At 44.9% G+C, this 26,162-nt stretch overlaps 1 protein-coding gene across 1 annotated transcript; it reads left to right on the top strand.

Annotated features, from left to right (window-relative positions):
• Positions 1 to 1,982: 1,982 nt before the first annotated feature.
• VXN (vexin) lies at positions 1,983 to 25,888 on the top strand. The gene is made up of 6 exons (XM_032421761.1): positions 1,983 to 2,673; positions 7,180 to 7,235; positions 14,737 to 14,896; positions 18,825 to 18,886; positions 21,679 to 21,770; positions 23,449 to 25,888. The coding sequence occupies exons 1-6, from the start codon at positions 2,607 to 2,609 to the stop codon at positions 23,630 to 23,632; spliced, it is 621 nt and encodes a 206-aa protein (XP_032277652.1). The 5' UTR covers positions 1,983 to 2,606; the 3' UTR covers positions 23,633 to 25,888.
• Positions 25,889 to 26,162: the final 274 nt, after the last annotated feature.

The following is a 26,162-nucleotide window of genomic DNA, read 5'->3' on the forward strand; positions in this document are numbered from 1 at the left end:
GTATCAGGTCTTTGAAACTATGTTTGTGTCTTTTAGCCCCTACTCTTTACTATTACCTCTTATTAAGCATGTGGTTAACCAAAACTCCAGGTTTCTTTTTAATAAAATGTTGCTAAACCAGGTCACCCCAATTCTGTATTATATAATTTTTTAATGTAAAGGTTAATGTTTATATTTAGTTTTATTAAATTCCATGTATGTTTTATTACCTACAGTCTGTTAACATAATTTCAGTTTGTTAACATAATTTTGGATCTTGCTTTCTATTTAGATATTCCTCCAAATTTTCTATTATTTAAAAATGTAATCACTGTGGAGGTTATAAAATTTATAGACATGTCTTTTTACCTGAAAATGACCAAAACCTACTTAATCAAAAAAGGAAACTTATCAGATAGAGACCTAGGTATCTCATTGGAAACTATCAAATTGGACCATTTTTCTGTCCCTCCCTTATCTCTGCCTCTTTATGCTCTTTCTCAGTTCTCCACACCCAGCCCTCACTTTTCCAGTACTTGGCTTACCCCCAACCCCCCATCCCTCACACTGGGTCTCACCCACCTGTACAGGTAACCACAGACCCACCAAGTATGCATCAGGGTGAAAGTACTTGCTCCCCTCCCCCAGCTAAAACTCTTTACCCTGGATTTGCATTCAGGCCTCAGGCCCTGTCCAGACCATCGGTTCCATTTATTTCCACTGGCTTCCCCTCAATTTCACCTCCATTGACCCTGAGAACCACCTAGATATTTAGAGTTTATACCTTCCCTCTGGCCCCAGCCTAAGGCCCAAATTCTGTTCCCAGGAGGCAGCAGTTTGGGTTTGGTGTCTACCCTGGTCCAGTCAAATGTGGTCCAGGGGACAAATTCAGAGAGAATAAGCATGGCTTCCCAGAGCCATCCTCTGTGGCTAGGTGCAATTCTGAGACATAAGTGTAATATTGACAACTAACTGATGAGTAAATGCCCCAAATTTGTCTACTATAGAAAGAGCGGTGGACACCAAGTCCAAGTCTAAGATGGGCTTTGAACCCCCAGGTTCAAAGTAGGGGGCGAGACTGTTGAATCACAAACCTGTACCTCTGAAACAAATAATACAATATATGTTAAAAAAAAAAAAAAAAGAAGATAGTAGGAAGGGGAAAATGAAGGGGGGAAAATCGGAAGAGGAGACGAACCATGAGAGACTATGGACTCTGAGAAACAAACTGAGGGTTCTAGAGGGGAGGGGGCTGGGGGGATGGGTTAGCCTGGTGATGGGTATTAAAGAGGGCACGTACTGCATGGAGCACTGGGTGTTATACGCAAACAATGAATCATGGAACACTACACCAAAAACTAATGATGTAATGTATGGTGATTAACAGAACATCATAAAAAAAAAGTAGGGGCCAAGGCTTTGGAAGTAAAGAATGGAGTATAATTTAATGATTAAGTACATTGATTTTGGAGTCAAATTAGGGATTAAATCCTAGTTCTGCCATGAAACTAGGTATTTTAATCTTGGGCAAATTACTCAGTCTCTTCAGGCCTCAGTTTCCTCACCTATAAAACGGCAAAAATAATGGCTAGTCTCGTTGGGTGGTTGTAGACATCAAATGAGATTACACATCACGCTTCCTAGCTCTTAGCAAGCATTTCATAAATGCCAACTATCATTTTTAATATGATTACATCATCACTTTCAACATGAAGAAATAAATCTGTCATGGCGTAATGAAAGACAGTGGGTTTGACATAATACACATACATTTCAGACATACTTTATTTCTGTGTGTATACATAGAATATATAAGACAAAATATAGGATACGTATTATTCTACATAAATATAGGATAATAGAATATATAGGATAATATATATTAGGATATTTAGGGTAATAAAAATACAATCCTCTTGTAAATCTAATCTTCCTGTGCCACCTTGGGTGTCAGGGCACTGCTTGTTACCATTGCTCTGCAAACACCTGAGGGTTGTACAAGGAGATGCTAAACAGACCGCTCTCTAGAAATGTCAGCCTTGTCATGTACTGGCATGAGGGGAAAAGGCTCTGGAGAAACAGTCCTTTTGTTTAAAATAGAAACTTAGAAGGATGCCAAATTAACACACCACAAATTACTGAATATCCAGTTCTTCTGGAGGAAAAAAAAAAAAAAAAAAGCCCCCTTCCTTTCCGAAATGAAAAGGGTAATTGCTGGTAGCAAAATCCACGTTTCCTTTTCGGTGAAATTCTCCAGCCAAGCTTGGCGCTAACCGGGTCGGCGATTTCACTTCATCATTACTTCACAAAAGACTTCCAAAATCACTGCGGCAGACACGGCAAAATAAAAATGTTAAATACATCCTGGCTGGGAGGGGACTGAAGCCTCCAGCTCAATCAAAGGTTTACAATAATAGGATTCATAAAAAAAAAAAAAAAAAAAGACAGATGGGATTAGAAAATGTTGCAGTGAAGACTCTGGAATGAGATGAGATCACAGCACCAGCCTGTCTTTTGTGGACCTGCACAATGATCCCCGAGCCAGACTGGATTAGGAAACCTCGCGACTAGGGGTTCAGAGAGAGGCTTCCGGTTCCCGGCACTTTGGGGGAGAGAAGGCTGAAACGATGCATCAGATTTACAGCTGCAGTGATGAAAATATAGAAGTTTTCACCACCGTGATCCCTTCCAAGGGTGAGTAAAATTGCCCTTGACGGTTTCCTCACCGCGGCACCTTCTGCCGGAGGTTAAGGACAATCACGTGCTGTTTTACTATGGCTTATCCTCAGGTCTCTCAGAGGGGTTGATGCGCTTGCTGTTGTGATGGTATTTGTTATTGTTGTTGTTGTTTCTGAAAAGGAGGTACATGGATAAACATCAGTCATTGAGAAACAATCTATCAAAGGGGTGGGGGGAATGAGGGCAGTTAAATGCTCCCAGTTCCACTTAATTCAGTACTGGTAACCCAATATGCGAATGAAAGTGACAGCAAGCCATTGTTTTAGGAAACAGAGATGAAAACAAAATTCCCAGGGCAGCTAGAAAGATTCTTTCTTCTTCTCCAATGAGCAGGTGGGCTCTGAAATGAGAACCAGCTGGCTCAAAAGTATGATTTCTAACTATGCCATCAGATGTGAGGAGAAATACTCCCGGCAGTGGCCTGAAGTCTAATAAAGTGGTCAAATAATGCCCTGACCCAGGGCTGGCCTCTAACACAGATCCCAGGGCCCCGCTCCCAAACTTCACCTGGAACTAGCGTCACCAAAACGTGTGACTCTGTCAGCTCTTGTGCTCGGGGTGAATGGTGTCAAGTCCCAGGGAGGGCTTTGTGTGCGAGCTCAGCGGACAGCAGGTGTCTGGTTACTGGACAGTTCCCTCACCCCCTCCAAAGCTCAGCCCTCTCTCCTGCCCCTCTGTTCTCTCCCCACGGCCCCTGCCTTGCTGGGAGAGCCTGGGACTCTGGCTTAGCCCCGGTCTCATTGTCAGACTTGAATGAAGGGGGCTGGATGTTTGCTGGTGTTGTGACCCCCTGTTCAAACAATCCCTTTCTTCTTCCCGTGTCAGCCACTGACAGGGCCACTACTGGGGGGTGGGGGGAGGGAGAGACTCAGCCTGGTCACAAAGAGACAGCCAGCAGAACATAAATAAAGCTTTTGACATCCATTGCCACATAGAGAGAGAAAAAAGAGCGAGAAGTCTGCCCATGTGCAGGAGTTGGAACTCTGTCTGGAGACTCTGGAAGTACCTGGAAAGTCAAAGCTGACCCTCTGACCCAGCACTTCCACTTCTGGATACTCTTACTCACAGATGTTCACAGGGGCATTGATTCTAGGAGGGCAAGATTGAAAATAGCTTCAATGTCCTTGAGGAGGGGAGGGGGTAAAATGCGGTGTCATCATACTATGGAATATTCCACAGTTGTCAACAGGGATGAACTAGATCTATATGTATGGATACAGATCTCAAAAGCATAATGTTGAGTGGAAAAAAATAGAAAAGGCTGGATGAAAATTTTATATGTATGATAACAATTACTATATCTGGCAATACAAAACAACTTATGGATACATATTCAGAAAGAGTATGAAAACAGGCTGGAAAGATACAGAAAATTTAGTGATCTTACTAGCCCTGGGGAGGCGTGGAAGAAGAATAAGGGGAGAGTAGAAAGGGAATCTAAACTTGCTTAATATTTTATTTCTCTTACATGAGAAAAAAACAAATTGGAAGCAAATATGAAAATGTTAAATTTTGTCTATTTCCTGTTATTTCTTTCCATTTAACAATTTTTAGAGGAAGAAACAAATCAAAGCTGAATAGCCCTTTTTAATTAAAAACTTATTCAACAATTCAGGAGCAATGTCACACTTCACCTGAATAAAAGCATTTGAAACAGGACCTTTGACTCCATTTGCTTAGCATAGTGGCCAAGAGACTGTGGTCACTTCTACACTGTGTGACTTTGGGCAGTCTACTTCATCTCTCTGGGCCAGAGTTTCTACTTTTGTAAAAGGGAGAGCTCAACTTTACTGCCCAGGGTTATTATGGGGGAGGAAATTGAAATACAGATAAAACATATAAAGGATCTTGGGGCTCCTGGGTGGCTCAGTTGTTAAGCGTCTGCCTTTGGCTCAGGTCATGATCCCAGGGTCCTTCCTGCTCTCCCACTCCCCCTGCTTGTGTTTCCTCTCTCGCTGAGTCTCTCTCTGTCAAATAAATAAATAAAATCTTTAAAAAAAAAACATATAAGGCATCTAGAACAGTACCCAGCATGTAGTAAGCACCATTAAATACATCACTTACAAAATGATGTCTATTTTTATTCCATATTTAGAGCAATGACTATGTTCAAAGATAAATATTGAATCCTGTATTTCTTTCTTGCCATTTTCATTCATGGCCATCTCCTGGTCATAAACCAAGTATTCATTGGTATTCATGGACATTTCACTGCTCAGGAAGCTGTTCTCTAGAAAAGGAGTATTTGCAGTCTTACCTTAGACCGTGAATGGAAGAATTTCACCTCCTCGCACTTCCTTTTTTGCCTCATCTTGCTTTCTCCAAAGCTATCAAGCAGAGGGCTTTCAGTGAGAGAAGACAATGCTAGCTTTTCTTAAGTCACTGCTTATAAGAGAAATGGGTAACTCTTCAATACATCCCCACATTCCTTACCTACAGAAATAGAAGGTGGCTTCATTTTATCTAACAAGGTTATAGTTCTCCCTAGGATGCCCTTTCCCCAATGCTACCATTTAGCATGACAAAAATGGCCAAGACATTTTCTGAGCACAGGTTCAGCAGCATGGGCAGTGTGGCCAATGGATAAGAGGATAGGGCCTTGTTCCACCATCAACTGTGGGACCCCTAACTTCAGCATCCCCACCAATAAAATAGGGATAATGCAGAGTACCTGGCTCACAGAGTTGCTACGAGGAGTGAATGAGATAAGGCAAGTAAGCCATCACCTGGTGAAGCTCAATGTGAGCTATTATTACCTTTCTATTGTTGTATTATATCCTTCTTTCCAACACACCCATACATGTATATATTGGGTTCAACTTAATATTTATATGTATTTTTTAGCTGAGCCATCTTAATGTCTCACAAAAATATGGCAGCAGCAAGTGTTAGACTGTTACTTAAGTATTTTAAAGGCATGGGACATAGATACCAAGTCTATAGCTGAGGACAAGTGTGGATTTTTACTTTCTGGAGAGAAAGAGAGCCCTTTAAGGGAAAAAAATTCATAGACACACTTCACAGTAAATACAAAAAGTAAAAGCTATGGTTTTACCAAGAAGTTATACCGGAAGTTATTTCCTGAGACACACCAGAGGGGGTTTAATTCTAGGGTGAACAGCACCACGGCATTCAAAATAATTCTCTTGAGGATAAACAACAATGGGGAGGGGTTGGGGAGAGGAATCGGAGAACAGCAGGAGGAAATGGAGAAAACTCCAGAAAGAGAAATCCTAATGGAATGCTATAGGATCTAGAAGTTATCACTTATTCTTTCCACCTGCCTTCAGCTTGCAGAGATGGAGGACAATCATAATAACCACCATTGATTCCTGGGAACCTACTCTTTGCCAGGCACTGGACCAAGGGCTTTATAAAAATTAGTTCGTTTCATCCTTGTCCCAGCCCTCTGAGGTGGGTGCTATTAATCCCCACTGTCTTACAGACGAGGAGAGGAAGGTGTGGAGAGGATGAGTTATTTGCCCAAGTCACATAAGTGGCAAGTGGTCCAGTTCTGATTCACATTCAAGTGAAGGGAGTCAGGAACCCTCCTAACTAGTGTACTGGACTCCAGGTTTCACGGCTGTAGGTGCTCTGCAGAAAATACCATCACCTAGCACTCATCTGATCACTTATCCCATATGTGACAAGGAGTCATCTCAGTTCTAGGCAGGGCAGTGACATGGTAGGATTTCAGTTCCGAGTAAATCATTCTAGCGGCAATATGGAAAAGAGATGCCTGAGTATCTCCATTTTCAACAAAATACACACCTTCTTCCAACCAACATTTTTTAATGCTTAATTGATTTTTTAAAGCTTTTTACTGTAGTAAAACATGCATGATATAAAATTTACCATTTAAGCATTTTTTAAGTGTACAGCTCTGTGGCATGAGGTCCATTCACATTGTTGTGCAGACATCACCATTATCCATTTCCAGAACTTTCATCATCCCTAACTGAAACTCTATACCTGTTAAATAACAACTCCCCATTCCCTTCTTCCCCCAACCCCTTCATAACCTCTGCTCTACTTTCTGTCTCTGAGTTTAATACTCTAGGTATCTCATATAAGTGAACTCATACAATATTTGTCCTTTTGTGTCCAGCTTATTTCACTTAGCTTAATGTTTTCAAGGTTCATCCATGTCACCGCATGTATCAGAATTTTATTTCTTTTTAAGGCTGAATAATATTCCATTGTGTGTATATACCACATTCTGTTTATCGGCTCATCTGTTAGGGGACATTTGGGTTGTTTCCACCACTTGGCTATTGTGAACAATGCTGTTATGAACTTTGGTGCACTCAGCCAAGTAACATCTAAAATTGTAATTACACCCTGCCTATTCTCCCCACTTCCCCTCCTCCTCGCCCCTCCCACTCCAGGTGCAAACCCTCTCTGAGGCTACATCAGCCTCACCCGTGTTCTCTAAAACCATTCCTTTCTCTCTCTTTGCAGTGTCCAGTCCAGCCAGAAGAAGAGTCAAAAGCTCTCAACACCTCTTGAGCAAGAATGTAAGGACAACTTCAATTTTGATCCCTTTTATTGGTTTTCATTACAAAAGCAGCATCTAGCTTCTTCACTTCCTCTTCCTGCTCTCAATAGCCAGGAAGTTTTTCTCTATGGCATGTTGGGGCTGCGTGATTTCCTGTCTTCCACTTCAAAATAATTGACAAATGTCCACCAGACAGTGAACAGCCTTGAATTGGACTCTCCTATTCTGCCATTTTCCCCAGACACATAGAGTAAATCTCATTCTCTAAAAAAACTGTGTTCTTATTTAAACAGAGTCCACGATGAGTATAGCATCCCTGACTGAGGTATTCTCCTGTTGTTGGCATTTGTGATGTTCCATTTTTTCACTATTATAAATAGCATTGCAATTAATTTGTACAAAATACTATTCTTCTGGATTAATTCCACGGTAAATTAACAAGTAAAAGGACAAGAATAGTTTCATCTCTCCATCGATCCATTCCTCCATCCAATATTTTCATGCCTACCATGTGTAAGAGACACTATGCTAGATGTGGAGAATAGTGATTTTTTTAAAAAATGATTTCTGCTTACAGCTTCGTCACATATTACCAGGAATTCTAAACAGTTGCCAGGCTTCTAGCAATGCTTTTCCATTTACCTCCAACCTCACTAACATTGACTTTCATTTTTTTTTTTACATTATCTTTTGCTACTCTAATAAGCATTTGCATTACCTTAAAATTAGTTTACATGTCATTAGAACCAAAGGATGAGGTAAATTTCTCATTTTACTTACAGATTTCTTTATACAAAAGTTGTCAATCCATCTTTGTACTTTCACTGAAAAGGTTTAACTGCTAATTGTTTCCTCTTGGTTATGCTGGAGTTTTTATTTCTATCACAATTTTTCATGGAACACCATTTTGATTTTCTAAGTATCTCAATTTTTGAAGGCCTCTTCTCCATTAAAAAGAATTTTTTCAGCATCCTGGGAATGAGATGGGGTTTTAGTCATTGTTGTTTTTACAAACATTCCTTTTTTTGATTCCCAAAGTAGTATGTGCCCATTATAAAATTTCAAATACTATGAACATATAAAATATAATAGAAAATTCTAAGAAGCTGTGGAACATAATGGTTAGATATACAGACTTAGAGTCGAACTGCCTGGACTTAAACTCCAGTTCTACCCATTTCTAGCTAGGTGACCTTGAGCAAGTTGCCCACCATACTGGAACTCAACTGCTTTAGTGTTCAAATGGGAAAAACAGGAGCACATATCTCAAGAACCATTGGAGAACAAATGATTTAATACATGTAAAGTGCTTAGTCCAGAGCCTGACACAAACCAAGCATTCAATTAGTATTGGCGTTTTTTAAGTGAAAATTTCCCATATACTAACATATCACTATTATGCTCCATTGTTCGATAACATATTGTTTTGCAATTTGCTTTTTTCACTAAACTATAATTCTTGAACGTCTTTACATGCCAATTAATACTTATAGATCTACCTCATTCTTTATAAAGGCTGCATACCATGCCATTATATGAATGTACTATAATTTTCTACCCAAATCACATCTGAAGTTTTCTAGATTATTTAACCAAATTCTACTAAAACAATGCGGCAAGCAATATCCTTGAACATATTTTTCATGCTCTTATGCAAATGTTTTTGAGGATAAATTCACAAATATGAAAATGCTTGGTCATCAAATCAACACGTTGTACTCCTTAATGTTATATGCCAATTATATCTCAATTAAAAAAAAGAAAATGTTCAAAGGATATGAACATTGAAAAAAATTTATAGCCATTACCAAATTCTTAGCAACTGTGTTTTAAAGTACCCTTACCAAAACACCTAAGTCAATACTGTATGTCATCAATGTTGTTTATCTTTGACAATCTGATGGGTGAAAATATCTTGTTTTAATTTGCATTTCTTTAATTATTGATATCATTCTTCATCTTTTCAGGGATTTTGATATTTTTTTCTCTATAGGTTCCTAACTCATGTCTTTTGTACATTTTTCTGTTGTATGTATTTTTTAATGACTTTTGAGAATATTTTATATTAAGAAAGAAAAGAGGGGTGTCTGGGGGTGCAGTTAGTTAAGCATCTGACTCTTGATTTCAGCTCAGGTCTTGATCTCAGGGTCATGAGTTCAGGCCCTGGCTTGGGCTCTGTGCTGGGAGTGGAGCCTACTTAAAAGAAAAAAAAAAAAAAAAAGGAAAGAAAAGGGCTTTTAATGGATGGAAAATTTCTTTGTGGTAGGGCAAGAGATTGTTACCTTTCTCCTGGTCCCTGAAAACTTAAGCCCACAGTCTAAAAGAAAAATGCTCCTGACTTTCAAGGAGTGGGTGTTACCAAAAATGGAAAGGGAGGGGTGCCTGGGTGACTCAGTCGTTTAAGCAGGCAACTCTTGATTTCAGCTCAGTTCATTACCTTGGGGTCCTGGAATTGAGCCCCACCTCGGGCTCTGTGCTCAGTGGGGAGGCTGCTTGAGGATTCTCTCTCTCCCTCTCCCGCTGTCCCTTCCCCCACTCGCACTCGAGCTCTAAAATAAATAAATCTTTTTAAAAATGGAAAGGGAAGGGGTTGTTTGTGGGTAATTTTCAGTTTAAGGAAAGTTTCACAACAGACTTTTCGGTCAAGGGGCTTGAGTTTGGCATTACTCTAGATTTGAAGGAGCCACAAATCATTCATGACTCCAGAAAGATCCCTTGGGAATTGGGACTATTTAGTTCTACCAAGTTCTTGCCTTGAATTTCTAACCCTAAACAATGTTCCTGTCTGAATGACTCCTAATACCTTTATCTACTGGCTTTATAAGGACAGAACAGTATTTACAAAAGCTTTTAAAATGGAAACTAAATCACCATACTTTCTAATAGTTAAGTAGGTTCTAGGGAAGAAAATCCTCAGGAGATTTCGAACTTAAATAAAGGAGAAAACTCTCAGTTGTCTGAGATGGTGGTGATGAAGCCACATGGGGATGAGATACACAAAGCAACCAAAATACGGGACACAGCCTTCTGGAAGAGCCACTTGACTTCAGCCAGCACTGTAGAACCATGCTCTCAGGTTTCCTGGGAGTGGAAATTTTTGAGAAAGACAGTTATGTTTATGGCTTATGACTTTCCCTCTCCAAAATATTTTTACTCAGAGAAAAAAAATGACTCAAGTATATGAATACGTATTAAAATTCGCTTTTGATTTAAGAAAAAAATTAGAAGCTGGGTCTTGTCTTCACCGATGCAATCTTTCTCCAGGTGAGACAACTTAATAATGCCCTCTGGCCTTTGAGCTCTCCTCTAAATTTCTCGTTTCCCCTAACAGCCTGACTCATCCTTTGCTTGCAAACCTCAACACCAGCTGTACAGAACATTCAAATTAGAAAAGACAAGAAAGGTCTTAGTCTACCTAAGATGAGGGAAGTGAGTCCTAAAAGAAAGAATTGTCTCTGATCCGACTGGCTCTTGGCTGCCTTTGAGTTCCCAAGGAAAACATTCATATTTTGTCTAACTGCTTGAATCTACCAATGTTTATGACTTTCTTTGTCCTGAAATTCTTATTTGTGTCTGTTGTCCTTGAGCTACCATGTGGAGTCAGGGTCCCTCCTTTACAAAGATCTCTTGTCTCTAAACCATCCTTAGTGCCACAGCATCCCTAGGGTACAGTCAGGGCCCCCCCAGGGGCCACTGATTCCCAGCCCCATCATAATGAGCAGCGGTACCACCACCAGGAAAGATGAAGAAATGAGATTGTAAATGTCACATTCTCCCCAGAGTTCAACCTGATCGGGGAGAAATTGGCCTGGAAATTTACTGATTTTTCAAAAGGCACTGAGTGATTGATTGCACTTGAAATTTCTTATCTGGATGTAGGCACTTCTCTGGGTCTTATAAAGAGCACTCACCTAGAAGTCATAAAACCACAACCCTCATCCTGGCTCTGTCCCTTATAACTCTGTGACCCTGAAGACACATGACCTCTCTTGGCCTCAGTTTCCCTATGTGTAAAATTAGGGAGTTGGGCTAGAACATTGCTATGGATCCCATCAGCCCTAAATCATGATGATTCTCCATCACCTAGGTCTCACCTGTCTTTCCAACTCCCTACCAGCCCCCTAGGCTGGCAAACAAACAGAAGTGTGACTTGAAGATGTCAGTGGATGGAATTCTGAGGCTTGAATGTTAGCCCATGACTTCCGTTATTCTAATCAATAACCCGAGACCAGCAGGGGAGCATCAATTTATTGCTCTAGTACATCCCCCCTACTTTCGGAAGGCAGTTTGCTGACTAGGAAAGGCAAATCCAACACTAAACCCACCTCTCCCTTCCCTCTCCCCATTCCCTTGTCTTACCCCTGTACTGGGGTGGGGGGCCCGCTAAAGAGCCTGCTCTCAGACCAGCTTGTTCTAAGACCAGCAGCCGCAGCCGCCCCAAACTGTGTCCTAGAGACCAGAAAATAGCCCAGGCTTTCAGAAGTCCACAGCCATCCATTCAGTTGTCTGTTTCCTGGTGTGGGCCCAACCCTCTCCCCCCGGAGCCCTCTCAGAGCTTCTGTTACTGTGGGAAATGAGAACCAAGTACAAGACCAGCTAAGAAAGGGAAATCTTCTGAACTGGGCACCTCTCCTCTTTCCTTTCCTGCTACTGGCATCTTCTGGGGACTGGAGAAGACACCCTGAAGGGGCACTTGGCCCTAAGTCATGATCTGGGAAGTAACCAGCCTCATCCCCATCCCCTGGTCGCTCCTACCTCTAGCAGAGGGCTGAGCAGCTAGTGCCTCTTGGCTCTCCCCTTCCCGTTCTCTTCTGCCACCCCACAGTGCAGAGAAGCGATTGCGATTGCGGAGGTGGAGTTTCCTGTTCCTGAAAGGGAACATTTGCTTCCCTTTCAGAGGAGGAAATGCTGGGTCTCCCTCATGGACTCCGCAGGCTTTCTTTACCTGCTTTACTTTCTCCTTGTACAAAGTAGGTCTGAAAACATACCAGTCTCACTCCTCCTCACTCAGAAGGATGCTGACAGAATGAAAATAAAATCAGAAATACCTGTGATAGCCAAGAGCTCTGTGTCAGTAATGAGGCTCAGGTCTCTCATATTCAACCTGGAGGGTCACATTCCAGGGGAGAGCCCTTAGGCCAAATACTGGGGACTGGGGCTCCAAACAACCATTAACCTAGGAAATTCCAGTATTCTGGGCAACACAGCAGAGCACGGGCCAGGGGAAGGAAGGTAAGGAGGAGAGCAGACTGTTAGTGCTGGGTGGTCAGTGCTGGACCACCCACTGAGCTTGTGCAGGGTGGACCCAGGGCTGCCCCCAGCCCAACAGAACCACCACCTTCTAATCATACCACAGCTTATAAATGTATCAAATCAACACATTGTACACCTTAAACTTACCAAATCATAGGTGTCAGTGATATCTCAATTTAGCTGAGAGGAAAAAGGAATAAATATTTTTAATTATTGGGGGGGGGGAACCACCTTCTGCAGTGCCCAGAGGAGAAAAGGTACTAATCCTACATGCTCCTGAATGATCAGCTTTCTCCAAAGGCACAGAATGAATGAATCTGGGCCCTAAAATAGGCTTGAGAGGAGTTATTTCCTAACCCAGATAAGACCAAATTGGGGATATATTAGTTTTCTAAGCAAAGGACTATTTGTGGTAAACTGAAGCAAAGAGTGACAGCTTCTTCTAGTTTCCTCTTTGGGAGACAAGAACTGCTCTCTGATGCTGTAGATAAATATGTGGCCTGAAGAAAGAGTGCAAGCTCTGCGACTAAAACTAAAACAGATGACAGGCATTTGCTCTGCCCCAATACAACAAGGACACACAAGAATATCTCCTTTCCATGGAACCACTGAGTGTCAAGACTGGGGCATGAACTCAGGTCTGCATGACCACAAATGGAGTTACCTTCTTCATCACGGGCAATCTGAAAGGAAAAAAAACACACACAACTGTTTTCACTTGCATTTAATTACTGTTCGACATCTTTTCATGTTTGTGGTGTCATGTTTACCATTTGTATTTCTCTTGTCAATGGCCAGCTGCTGGTTTTTGCCCCATTTTTCTCTTTTCTTCTTCTTTATTGATTTGTAAGAGTTCTATGTACATAGGGATCATTCCTCTTCATATGTAACAAATGTTATATTGAGCCACGTTCAATTCTTGTGTCTTTTTGTTTTTAACCTGTATCTTGGATTTGTCTGGTATTTATTTTGGTGTGAGACGTGTGAACACAGATCCGTTTCCCCCAGTGACCTGCCATTCATTATAACAGTATTAAAGATCCAATTTTTCTCCATTAAATCAAAATATCACCCCATTATATATATATTTAAAATTTTAGTCTTATTTGCTTCAGCGTCCTGCAAAAGCAACACAATTGTTCTATGTGGACAAGTGAGGGGGATCCATCAGAGGCTAGAGAACAAGAGCTCAGATGGGTCCTCCTACTTGCAGATACCCCCAGTGCCCAGGACCTAGCACGGAACGTGCCCTCCCAGGGCATCTGATGAAGGAGCAAGCGAATGAGTCGATGCAAACCTCAGAGTAGCTGCCATGTACTATTGGACATTCCAACCAGCTTTAAAGGAGTGAAGAAATTCAGAATGGATGACCCCAACGTCCTGGATATGTATAAAACTATGCAGGATAAGAGCAAAAACCTGCTAAGATTCCCTTCACTACTCTTGGTATTAAGATAAAATATGGTATTATTTGTCCCAAGTTTTTTTACATTTAAATTATTTCAATGATTTAAGTATGTTTATTATAACTTTTAAGGCTCATTTCGGTGGGTCCTGACAAAAGAGGTATTTCCTCTTAATGTACTTCCCAAAATAACTATTCAGCAGGTGATCATTCCTGAAAACACCTTAGCTCTTAGCATTCTGTCTGGTTTTCGGGAATTTCCACTTAGCGAACCACACATAGTGGAAGTTCATCTCCCAGCTCCACCTGACACGGGTGCTCTGCAAGGTGGGGGGAAATGTGAGCATGTGGGGCTGTACCAGCAGCTTCTTTCTGTTTAAAACCTGGGAATGAGTTGGGCCCTGGGTCCTCTCCCTAGCTCTTCTCTCTGCCAGAGCATTCAAAAGGCTGTCCTCTGTGTGAACAAGGGTGTCTGCTTAGCGCAAAGACTGTAAGACCCTGATTTCCAGAACTGTCATCATTTCAAATAGCCTGTTCTGTTGCCAAACCAGGTCAGGCCCTAGGGCAGGGGACATTTTTGGCCTGATGGCCCAGGCTCCTGACTCTGTGAAGGGACTGCTGGTGAGGAACCCCCCCACCCCACCCCCCGCCGGGGAACCCTCATCATCCTGCACCATGGCACTATTTGGCATGCTGAGATGAAATAAAACGGTTGCCTGTTGGAGGCCAGTTACCCCAAGTTCTCTCACTGCTGCTAGCATTTGCTGGAGCAAGGAAAACTCCAATAGTTCACTGTGGGCCCAAGGTGCGTCTGAAGATCCCGGGAGAGGCACAAGCTGACTGTCCTTCCTCCTCCCGGCAGGTGGTGATCGAGTCAGACCTCTACACGCCGCGGCCCCTGGAGCTGCTGCCGCACCGCAGCGACCGCAGCGACCGCCGCGACGGCGAGGGCCGCAGGGCGGGCCGGCTGCACAGCGCGCGGCCGCAGGGGCCCCACCTGGCCAAGGCCCCGGCCAGACCCGGTACGTGCGCCCTGGATCGAGTCCCCGGAACCTCCCTTGGGGGGTGGGGGGGGCGGTGACGCGCTCAGACCAGCAGCCGCAGGGTCTGCGGCCTGGCTTGTCTTTTCCAACAACCTCGCGCTCCTCGCGGGCGTCCTCCATCACGCCAGGTGAGCGCAGCACCTGTGGCGTGGGGCGTGCGCGCCCTCCCCTCCCCTCCCCTCCCCTCCCCTTCTCGGCGCGGGCCGTTCCTGCTCCGAGTGCACCTGCTCTCGGGCCCCACCTACAGAGCAACACAAAACACCTAACTGAAAAACACTCCTGGGCGAGTACAAATGCTTTTATCTGCCTTCTTGCTCCCCCAGGAAGCCCTGCTGGGTTCCAGAGATGAAAATCATTATGTTCCGGGGGGGGAGAGAAAAAACTAGTGTAGACATGACTCATGAAGAAACAGAAGCTTACCTTATTTATTTCATAGGCTGTGTATGTAATTATACGGGCTCTTCATAAACTGCCAACTTAAGATCTCACCATTGTAAATGTGAATGGCTTAGGGCTATTTGAACAATCTCTAAAAAGAATTTAGGGACAAATTTGTTTTGAAAACTGGAAACAATATAGACTTACCTTCAGCACTATTTTTAAAAATGGCCTCCACCCCAAGCAGTTCAACGGGAATCTGCGCCTAGCCCACTGAAGTCTGTGGTGGTATTTTGCCTTTAATTGCTGGTTTAGGTTATTTCTGTTATGTCCACAGCCTAAAGTAATTCCTATTTTAACTCCAAAAGTGCACAATAGAAAGTCTGGGATGTCCTTCTCAAGGCATTCAGCTGTCAACAACTTTGTATGTTGTAAGAACTGAAATTATACTTCACCGAGTATATCTCTTCATCTATCCATCTTCTCTCCTTCTTTAGAGATGCTCGACTGGATCCCTAAGGTTTCTTTGATCAGTAACACCCCGATCCTGTTTTTATGATCTGATGTATAATAACGCATAAATCAAGCGATACTCTCTAGCTAAGTGATTACATATACACATATGTAGAGTGAAAGCATTAGGAAAACCACAATCTGCCTTGCAAATTACGAGGAGATAAATTTTTCTCTGTGTCTATATATAGGTGGGTGGGTGGGTGCATGTGTGTGTAGAAAGAGAAAAAGAATATCTTCGCTACAAAATCATAAAATGGATTTACAGCCATGTTTTTCAAAATTTAATGTGCAAACGAATCACCTGGGAATCTTGTTTTCATGCAGAGTCTAATTCTGTAGGACTAAGTAGGGCCCCAGATGATGTTGATGATGTTGGTCTGAGAACAATATACTGATTAGCAAGGATTTAGAGACGGTCAAATGGGTTCTCACAGTGGGGTCCCCAGAGCAGCAGAATCACCTGGGAACTTACTGGAAATGTACATTTTGGGTCCCACCTGAGACCTATTGAAGCAAATTCTGGGGTGGGGCCCAGCAATCTCTGCTTTAACCAGCCCCCCAGGTGATTCTAAGGCACACTGAAGGTGGCAGAGCCCTGATCTGCAGCACCCCGTGCCCATTTACAGAAAAGGAAACTGAAAGCATAGAAGCTGTTTGACCCAAAGTCACACTGCTTATTAGCAACAGAACTGAAATTAAATCTTAGTTCTAATTTCCTAGCCAATGCCTCTATCCCCCACCCCCAGAGAGTAATTTCTTCCCAACCATCTAGTTTTAGGGGTCACTTTCCTTCCTAAGTAGCTTGTGGAAGCTTGACTGTCCAAGTCAGTCTTTTATTCTATAAGAGAACACTAAGTAATGAAATGGAGAGAATCTGCCCAACATGTGACAGTCAGCTCATGCACGGAATGTGCTAGTCAGGTTTAAAAAAAAAAAAAAAATTGAGCTGGGCATTGATTCAATTCCTTCAGCTCCCCCAATCTGATAGATTCCAGAGGGAGGTTGGGGGAGACGGAGGGTTTCTGAGTCAAAGCCAGACCCAGGGCTTTCCGTGGGAAAGGCTTGGGCACTGAGTCTTCCATCCTCCCATCAGAAGGACGTGTCTCCAGGGATCTCAGATCTGGGGGCTTGCTTCTTTTCTGAGCTGTAGGAGAAGGCTCCTGGATGATGTAGCCTTCTCATGTGGGAGAAAGATTCTCTGAGGAATCTTGGAAATTGCAGGGACTCTGAAGGCAGAGACCCAGCTGAGAAACTCTCTCACCATGAAGCCCTGGGTAGGTGAGCCTCAAATGCCTGGAATGGGGACAACCACCTCCTGAGCCCTGGAGAATTGGCTGCCTATGGAATGTCTCCACCAAGATGTCCTCAGGCACCTCAGAATCAGCTTCTTCAAGCGGAATGTGTCCTCCTTCAAACCTGTCTTCCTTTCTCAGCTGGGATGTTTCCCTTAACACCCCCTTGTCCTCCCCAACCCCACTCCACCCACCACATCACATACTAAACACTGACAATGTCAACTCCTGGATATGTCTCATCTCTCCCTCTTGGTACCTACCTCAGGCTACCTGGGCGCAGACCCCCTTCATCTCTGGTGTGTAGCATCCAACCCTGGCCCTCAGCCACCAGTCCCTCTTCCCTCTACAAGGCTACCAGAGGGGACTGTCTAAAGCAGAAATCTGCCTCTGCCATCCTTCTGCTTCAGTGTCCTTCCTACCCCCACTGCCCTCCAGACTATGTTCAAGGCCCTCCAGAATCCATTCTCTGCTGACCTCTCCAGGGCACACTCCTGTCCCCGCCCATCCATACACACAGAAATCCTGAGCTGCAGTGCAATTCTGTGACTGCTCCACTATATTCTGTTTCCCGGAACTTCCCTGACCCTGTTCCTTCTGCAGATTGTCCTGTCTCTACCTGGCAAATACCTCCCAGATTGGGTTAGGGTGTCCCTCAGTCACATTTCTCCAGCCCTGAAAGACCCCCAAAGCAGTTTGCCATTCCCTAGATCATCCTTACCTGGCTTCCTCTAACTGTTCTCCAAAGCCTTGATTTCCTCATCTGGAAAGTGGGGACTATTATATTTACCTAGTAGGGTTATGGTAAGGGTTAAATGAGATAACGTTTATGCGTTTTATACTCAGCACAGTGCCTGACACAGTAAATACGCAAAACTATGAGCTGCTATGATTATTTATGCCAGAGCACTGTACGTTATGATTTAATCTTGGTAGTCTTGTAACTTCACTTTATTGCCTTTGTAATGTTTTCTTCCTTGGGTTGGGGAGTGTTTTATCTCTATTTGCTGTAGTGTGATAGGATGGGGCTTGTTCTGGAATGTCTGCCCAAGGAGAGGACTGTATTGAAAGCCAACTTTCCCCTACCTGTTGCCAGCTCCCTCAGCTCAACACCTGCATTCTCAGAAGCTGCAGACTTCAGGGTAGAGATAACTCAGAAGTAGGTCGGGCTTCAGGTATAAAGGCATAGCAAGAAGGTTCTCACGTAAGTCCCGTGTAGCCAATGTCTCAGGACTCAGATAATCTCCAACCCTCACACATCATGACGCTGTGCTTCCCACTGCAGGCAGGCTTCTCTGCTCATTTCCACAGAGGAGTGTCCAGGATCAGCAAGCAAAACCGATCCCAGCAGTAGAGACTTAACTCCTGATAACCTCTTGTGATGTGGCACCTTAGGAAGGAAGGACAAGCCCAGGGCACATTCTCTGAGCACCTACTGCCTGCAGACACAGCACTAAATGCTTCCACACACATGATCTTATTAGACCTTAGTTCTACCCTCCCTGCCCACCCCACGCCCGGAAGAGTGCCAGGGGTACAGGTGACCCACCCGACAGTTTCCCCATTGCCTGACCCTACTGCCTGATTTCGCTGCTTGGCACAAAGGCCTTTAGAAATTCCCAGCTTGTGGTTGATCAGCTAATGAGATCACTGATGCAGAAGCGGGGGGAAGTAGAACACAGAGTACCACTGAGTAATGCTTTCTCTGTTCAACCTTGCAGTGGGGAGTTCGGAACCCAAATCATCAAATCTGTGTGGGAATCGAGCATATGGCAAGTCTTTGGTAAGTAAAATAAGCCTGGTTAGTTCTATCTGTTGTGCTTTAAACTTCTCGCCCTGTTCTTTGTTTCAGGCCCGAGGATTATCAGAAAAGCCAACCTGAGGGTGCTTTGCTCCTAAAGTCTATCAGCTCACAGCACACCACTGGGTGTTGTTCTCTTTCTTGCCAGAAATTCAGCTCTTAGGCAAACAGAAGGTATTGCCTAGAGGACATCTCAAACACGGGGGAAAGAAGTGGTTTCTGTGGTAGGCATATGTCAGGTGGAAACACCTAATTCCCAGGGGCAGCTATGGCGGTAAAGAGCTGCAAGGGTCTTAAACGTTGTGAAAACACAAAACACCAGGCATCTCTGGTCAAGACACCTCTGGAGGACATCTGCTCCAGGTCAGGGTCTCTGGAGGCAAACTCTGAGATGCGGGGTAGGGGCTTTGAGCTGTGTATTAGGGATCAGTACCCGCAACAGGAGAAGAGAGGTCGGCTTGCGCAGAGGCTGAAGTGCCGTGCGCACCGGATACCTCCTGGCAGGAGCTCTGGGGCCAGTGCTACCCATCCGCCTTGTCCTGAGTTGGGCTCAGACCTTTGTTTCCTCCTCGCTCCGTCATGGTATGTGGCCTGCCCCACTGGTGGCAGCTTTTCCTTCCCTGAAGGGCGATCAGGAGGTGCACATCCAGATCTAGCTCAGGGTCACTCTGGAAAAAAAAATCTCCTGCATCATCTTCTGGGCATGTATGTGGGTACCCTCTGGGGTGGCACAGTAGGGGCGGAATCGTGGCTAGAGGTGAGGTCAGCTCGGGCATCCTGGGCTCCGTGAGCAGCAGCTCTCCAGGTTGGTGGATCGTGCCACGTGAGGACTAGAAAAGACCCTGGAGATTGTGTGGGCCAGCCCCCTCATCCTTCTGGAACAAACTGGACAGTGAGCCCTTCACTCCCCGTCTGAGCAAAAAATCTAATCCACATACCTCACTTAGGTCATCCCTGTACTAGGAGAACCACACAAAGGGCAGGGATGGGCCAAGCTGTTTTATCAGGAGCCCCCTGCCCCAACCTAGTACTCGAGAGAAACTGAGGGAGGCTGGGCCATTGCCACAGATCGTCAGGCTGTGACAGCTCAAAGAGTGCCCTCAGCTGAGGCCGGAGGAAGACCAAGGTCAGGGGGAAGAGGGTGGCTCACAGCCTTGGATTACCTGCCCCAAGCCCCTGGGCTGGGCTCACACAGTACCTCTGGCAGAGAGGTACCTGCATCTGGGAGGCCAGAATGAATTGGGATGGGATAGGGTGGTCACGGGGACTCAGTGACAAAGAGGCAGCACAACTGACTCTTTCCCCTGAGGGTCCTGCAGCTCATCAGAGGCCCCTTATCCCAAGGTGGGAGAATGATTCAGAGCTTGCACAACTAATTCTGATTCAATGCTGACGTGCACTGGAGGAGAACTAAGGACTCTGGAGAAGGAGAGGTGGGTCTATGTTCCCGGGGCTGGACTGTTGGCACGGTGGGGAGGGAGAGCTCCTGAGAGGCCACAAGGTGGCACAGTAACTCTGTCCACAAACTTTGGCCAGCTAGGGAGAGAAGGGGACAGTTAATCATGATGTCCTCCACCTGGAATTTCCCAGCCATTCCAGGAATGTGGTGACCCTAAGCCTTCAATGGGGTTGGGGTGAAGGAACAAAGCATAGCATATGCCCACTGACTAAGCAAATTCTGGATTTAGCCCTTGTTAGGCCGTCAGTTACTTTTCCATTCAGCACATGCTTCTTGAGCACTCACCATCTCCTTTAGGAGGGCTGCAGAGGGCCACCAAAGGGATTAAGTGCCAGACCCTGACACACACCATGTCACCTTTCTGAGGACTGGGAGACTAGACAAACATGAAACAAGAAGAGAACCATAGAAAGAACTGGTGAACATATCACATAGGTACTCAGTACTGCTTGACATGGGGCATAAGGGCAGAGAGAAATCAACTTAGGCCACCAGCCTGAGGAAGGGCCTCTGGGAAGAAGTGGCCTTGAACGGCAGGCAGAGATGAGGCTCCATCCAGAGGGTGAAGGAAAAGCCGAGGCACGAGGCAGCGCTGTGCATGCGCATGAGGAAAGGGTTCGTTGTGCATGGGAATCAGCGTGAGCAAGAGGAGAGGCCAGGCCAGCCCCGCTCGGATGGGAGCTGTCACAGTACCCACGGGGGATAACAGAGCTGTGTAGATGAGGGGGAGCCGGGTTCCGAGGAGCCTGTGCTTCCAGAGTTGGCATCAGTCCGGCCTGCCGTGGGGAAGCGCTGTAAATCCGTGGGGGGGCTGAGATTAGTGGTGGGTCTGGTCCGAAGCAAGGAGGTCCCGGGTGACTGGACCCAAAGGCTGCAGCAGAGGAAATGGGGAGGATGGCACTGACCGAGGCAGTCTTTCAAAGCACGAATCTGCAGGATTTGACAACAAAGTGGACACAGGCAGTTGGGGGGGGGGGCGGGGGGGACAGAGTTGTCAGGTAAGATTGAGTTGTGCTCTCAAGTTCTCTGGGTCGGTGGTTCTCAAAGTGGGGTCCTGGGATAGGCAGCACCCAGGAACTTATTAGAAATGCAGACTCTCGGGCTTACATCAGACCTACTGAATCAGAAACTATGGTAGGCCCCGCACGGTGTTCACAAGCCCGGCAGGGGAGTGTTAATGCCTGCCAAAGTGTGAGGACTATCGTCCTGGGTGGTGGATCGATGGGGTCATCCCTCTTTCAACTGGCTCCAGTCAGTGCCAGAGTTGGGACCATGGCCACATCCTCCCCTTCCCTTCCCCTTCTGCAATACCCAGATTCCTCCGGTGGCCCGGATCTCAGTGAAAGCCCCCGGCGTGCTGGAGGCGGCGGCCACGGGCTCGGAGAATGGAGCTGTTCTGACAAGAGGGTAAGTGCCCTGTCCCCCACCCTCCCCACCCGCTGCCGGCAGGGCTCCCCACCCACTCTTGGTCCCGCCACAGAAGAGTAACAGGTGGCCTGGCTTACAGACTCTCAAGATGCTAACACAAAATCCATGCCAGCTTTAAATTACCTTTTAATGAGGGCAATAATCCTGGGTCTCTGTAGCGCCTCATCAACTGTTTCCCTAGGATTAAGCTGAAGTGTTTTTGATGGTTTCCACTTCATTAACACCACTTTTTAGACTTGGAGAAGTGTCATTCGGGAGGGTTTTTGGTTAATTAGATAAATGTAATCACAGGTCATATTGAGAGCCTCCTGGTAGGCACAGTGGTGTCAGAAATGCCTCGTGAATTAGGTGAAGGGCCCCTGCCCAAAGGTAAAGAAATAAGTAAGATACAAAAGTTTCAAACCAAATGTATAACCCCCACGTTACTGTTAACTCTGATCCAGAACCAGCAGCTAGACTAGCAGAAGTAGATAGTCCCCTCCCCTACCCCCAGCAATTCCCCCACTACCTTCCAGGCTGCACTAGAAGATGACAAACGGGTGTCTGAAACTCAAGTCAGCATGCACATTTATGCCCCCACCACCATCGTCCATACTGCACACAGTAGAAAAGGGGCTTAGGGGGTGATGAAGGGTGTGGGCTCTTGACTCCCAGCTGCTTGCTGGCCCAGCGCCACCACTAACCTGCTATGACCTCCATGCCCTCACTTATTTCCAAACAAAAACAAAAAATGGGGGGATGATCATAATACCCCTCTTGAGGGATTATTGTGAGAACGGAATGGGACGATATGTGAAGAACTTAGCACAAACTGTGGCTGTTATATTTCAAGAAACCTACAATCTAGCAGTTGGAAAGACACGTCCTTGGGACCATGTGAGATGTGCACACCAGAGGGACCGTGGGCTGAAATATCAACCCAAGTGTCCACACCTTGGAAGCTTAGATTCTAAGGAGGAAGAGACCAATGTGAAGCTCTTGTAGATAAAAGAAAATCATCTAGAAAGAATTATAAAAACCAAGTCACTCAATGTACTGGGACCTAATTGGAGAAAAGTCAGAAAGGCATGTGGATTGTTTGAAGGTCTAGTGGCAAATGGTCCTGAGCAGCAGTAGCTGTTGCTGAAGGCTGGAGTAAGCCCACAACTTACTGAGCGGCACAGACCCACCTTTCTGTTCCATATAGCTGTGTCCAGAGGGTTCTCCACGGTTCCTTTCTTTCTGAGCTCAGAAATTCTCATTTCCATGTGTTCCTGGAGGCTGGCTCTTGAAAAGTCAGGCCATTTCTTTCACCTAGGGAGAGGAAGTGAGGATGCACCCCCAGGGCTCAGGCTCTTTCTATAGCTTTACGCTTTGGGAAGCTTGCCCTTTCCATCAAGATTGTTGGTCTAGAAGTGGGAGGGGTGGGAAAGGAGAACTTGGGACAAGAGCAGAACTTGAGATCCATGAAGCACTGTGCCCAGAGCCACCTCCTTCCCTCACCCCATGTGAAGATCCCCCAAAAGAGTCATCCATATGTGCGTCCCAACAGTGACCCTCCATCCTGGTCACAGAGCAGAGGAGAAATAAGAGCTTGGTCTACTCCTTGAGGGCAAAAATTAAAAGTTTGGCTCTGTGAAATGACTGTCCTCCCTCCCTACCCCTGGCTTTTCTTTAGATCCAGACATCTCAAGAAGATGACGGAAGAGTATCCGACCCTTCCCCAGGGAGCAGAAGCCTCCCTACCACTGACAGGAAGCGCTTCCTGCGGTGTCCCTAGCATCCTCCGGAAAATGTGGACAAGGCACAAGAAGAAGTCTGAATATGTGGGAGCTACCAACAGTGCCTTTGAGGCTGACTAAAGGTGACCCTCCCCAGGTGTCCTGAGTTGGCCAAAGTTCACTGCATATGGGGGAGAAAACTTCCAGATTGGAACTGAGCCACATTCACCTCTGCTAGTAGCTGGTCCAAACACATCACCATCTCTTACTAACCAATAGCCCTGGTTTAGGGTACAAGCAAGGAACTCCCCTGGAAGGCAAAAGAAAAGTGTGCCTTCTTAGAATCAAGAAAGCCATTGGTCTGAAAGTGGCTTTGGGAGGTCATAGAGTTTATATCCCTATCTTTAAGCAAAACCACACCACAATCAAACTTTCCCAACCCATTTTAAAGACCTCCAAGGAAGGAAGCAGGCAATCCCTCAGTCTTCCTTGTGAGTTGTTCTAATGTGTGTGATTTCTGGTATAAATATAAGAGCTTGACGTTTGAGGCACTTGTAAACACCGTGGTTCTTAACTATTCCTCTTACCACATTTATTTCATCTTGACAAGGTACAATTTTTAATGACAAAGTACTATATATTTACTTATAGTTCTAATATCCATTTGACAGTATTGTCAAGATCAGTATTGACCATTTGGCATGATTGCATGAATTCTCTATTCTTTTACATGCAGCTTTTCTATAGAGAAACATGATTAAAAATTAAATGTTGAATGCTAATGTTTTCTGAAGTGGCAGAGTCTAGTGAAATTAATAATACCTTGCACTAGCAAAATGATTTTAACTTTTGAAAGTGCTTTCCCATACATTATCCCTGTTAAAGAAAGCACAATTATTCCCAGTCTACAGATGGGGAAGCCAAGGCCTTACGAGAGACAGTTAGTGGAACTGGGTACTAGGGCCTCGAGTCCACCAGACACATTGCTTTGCTTATTTTAGCAACTGATTTGAGGAAGGTTTTGAGGGGTAGGAGTATGTCTCTGGGGGCAATGTTTGAAAGGAAAAATGTGATAAAGTTGGAAAAAGTAAGTGATTTAAATGCAATACATCATTAAGTATTGGGTTGAACTTGAAGAAATTGCCATCTCTGTAGGTCAGAAACAACTGATCAATTTCACATGGTTCAACCTAATATATAATATTGTGCTTTCCTTCTTTTAATGGAAATGTCATCATCAATCCCATTGTTAACATCGATAGACTTATGATGATAATATGATAACGACAGCTCTCATCTCTTAAATGCCTACCGTGTGTCAGACATGACACTGAGCACTTTACGTCTGTTCTCCCTGTCTAACAACTCTGAGTTAGGTGTCCTTCTCCATTTCATAGACGACAGTTTAAAGCAGTTAAACGATTAGTCTCGAGGTGCCTGACTCACATGGGTGTCAGGCTTCAGTGCCTGCTGTTTGTATCTATTCCTTCACACAGAACAGCTCAGAACATAGAGAAGGATCAAGGTTAGTAAATAATGTTCACCTCAAATGCTAAACACAGATGACTGGCAGAGGCCGCCCAGAGTGCTGTGTGGAGGCGGAGTCTGAGACGCAGGCGTGCAGTGGTCAGTTAGGAATGCCGACCCGTGGAGGCCATTAGTGATACATGTCCTGCATATCTGTCATCCGTAGCCTCAACTCTGCCCCCAGAAGCCTGGTGTTCTAATTCAGAAGCTTAAATTAATCCAATCCATTTAGCAAAATCAGACACTCCATGGTGAAACTTAGTCTAAGACTCAGCTGGAAATCGCCACGTCTTGGTACAATGAAGAGTTTGGCCACGTTACCAGTCTCAACCGTTATTCATAGGCTACCACTCTGTCGCCTTTTGCTAAGTTACCCGTTTCCACGTCTCCAGGTGAACTGTAAGGAGGCATGGAGGGATAAGAGGCCTGGGCTTCTGGGCCTTCACCTTGCTGATCCCTGCCCTTCAGTCATTGTTTTAGATGCTCAGCACCCAATCCTCACGATGGAACATGATTTGGGGATTTGGGCATCAAGTGCTCTTTCGATGAGGGCCTAGTCTCAACAGACTCATAGTCTTGCACAGTATAGATAATGGGGCCTGGAGCACAGTTAGGGGACAAGCAGGTGATTTATGCTGGACCTATATCAATCAGAGTATCCTAAAACTATTTCAACTTATTCAGTCTATAGCTGATGTCCTCCATTTGTATGTGGCACCTGGAGATTTCTGTAGGATGCAACTAACTTATTTATTTTTAATTTAAATATTTCATGATGAAGTGTTTGCCTTGCATAGAATGTTTTAACTGACCAGTTCAAATAAAAATAAAGTATGCTTTGTTTGTAACATCAATAAACCACCACAAGAGTATGAGGCTCCCTCATTGAATGAGAGAAGGCTTTCACCAAGGGAAAGAATTATGAATCTGGACCTCACTGTTCCTTTACCTAAATGAAAAGGATTGTGAGAAAGAATCCAGGATGTTCTTTCCGTCCTAAGGCAGTGTCTGGTTTTGATATTACGGGCCCTGCCCAACAGTCAACACCGGGGCCATTTCTGACGGGGCTCGGCCTGGCATGACCTGTCCTCTCGGGGCTCATCCTCCTCCCTGATGCCCACCCCTCAGTCCCCACCACAAATCC

The sequence above is a fragment of the Phoca vitulina genome, unplaced genomic scaffold (genome assembly GCF_004348235.1).
Source record: "Phoca vitulina isolate PV1807 unplaced genomic scaffold, GSC_HSeal_1.0 scaffold25, whole genome shotgun sequence".
Classification (NCBI taxonomy): Eukaryota; Metazoa; Chordata; class Mammalia; order Carnivora; family Phocidae; genus Phoca; species Phoca vitulina.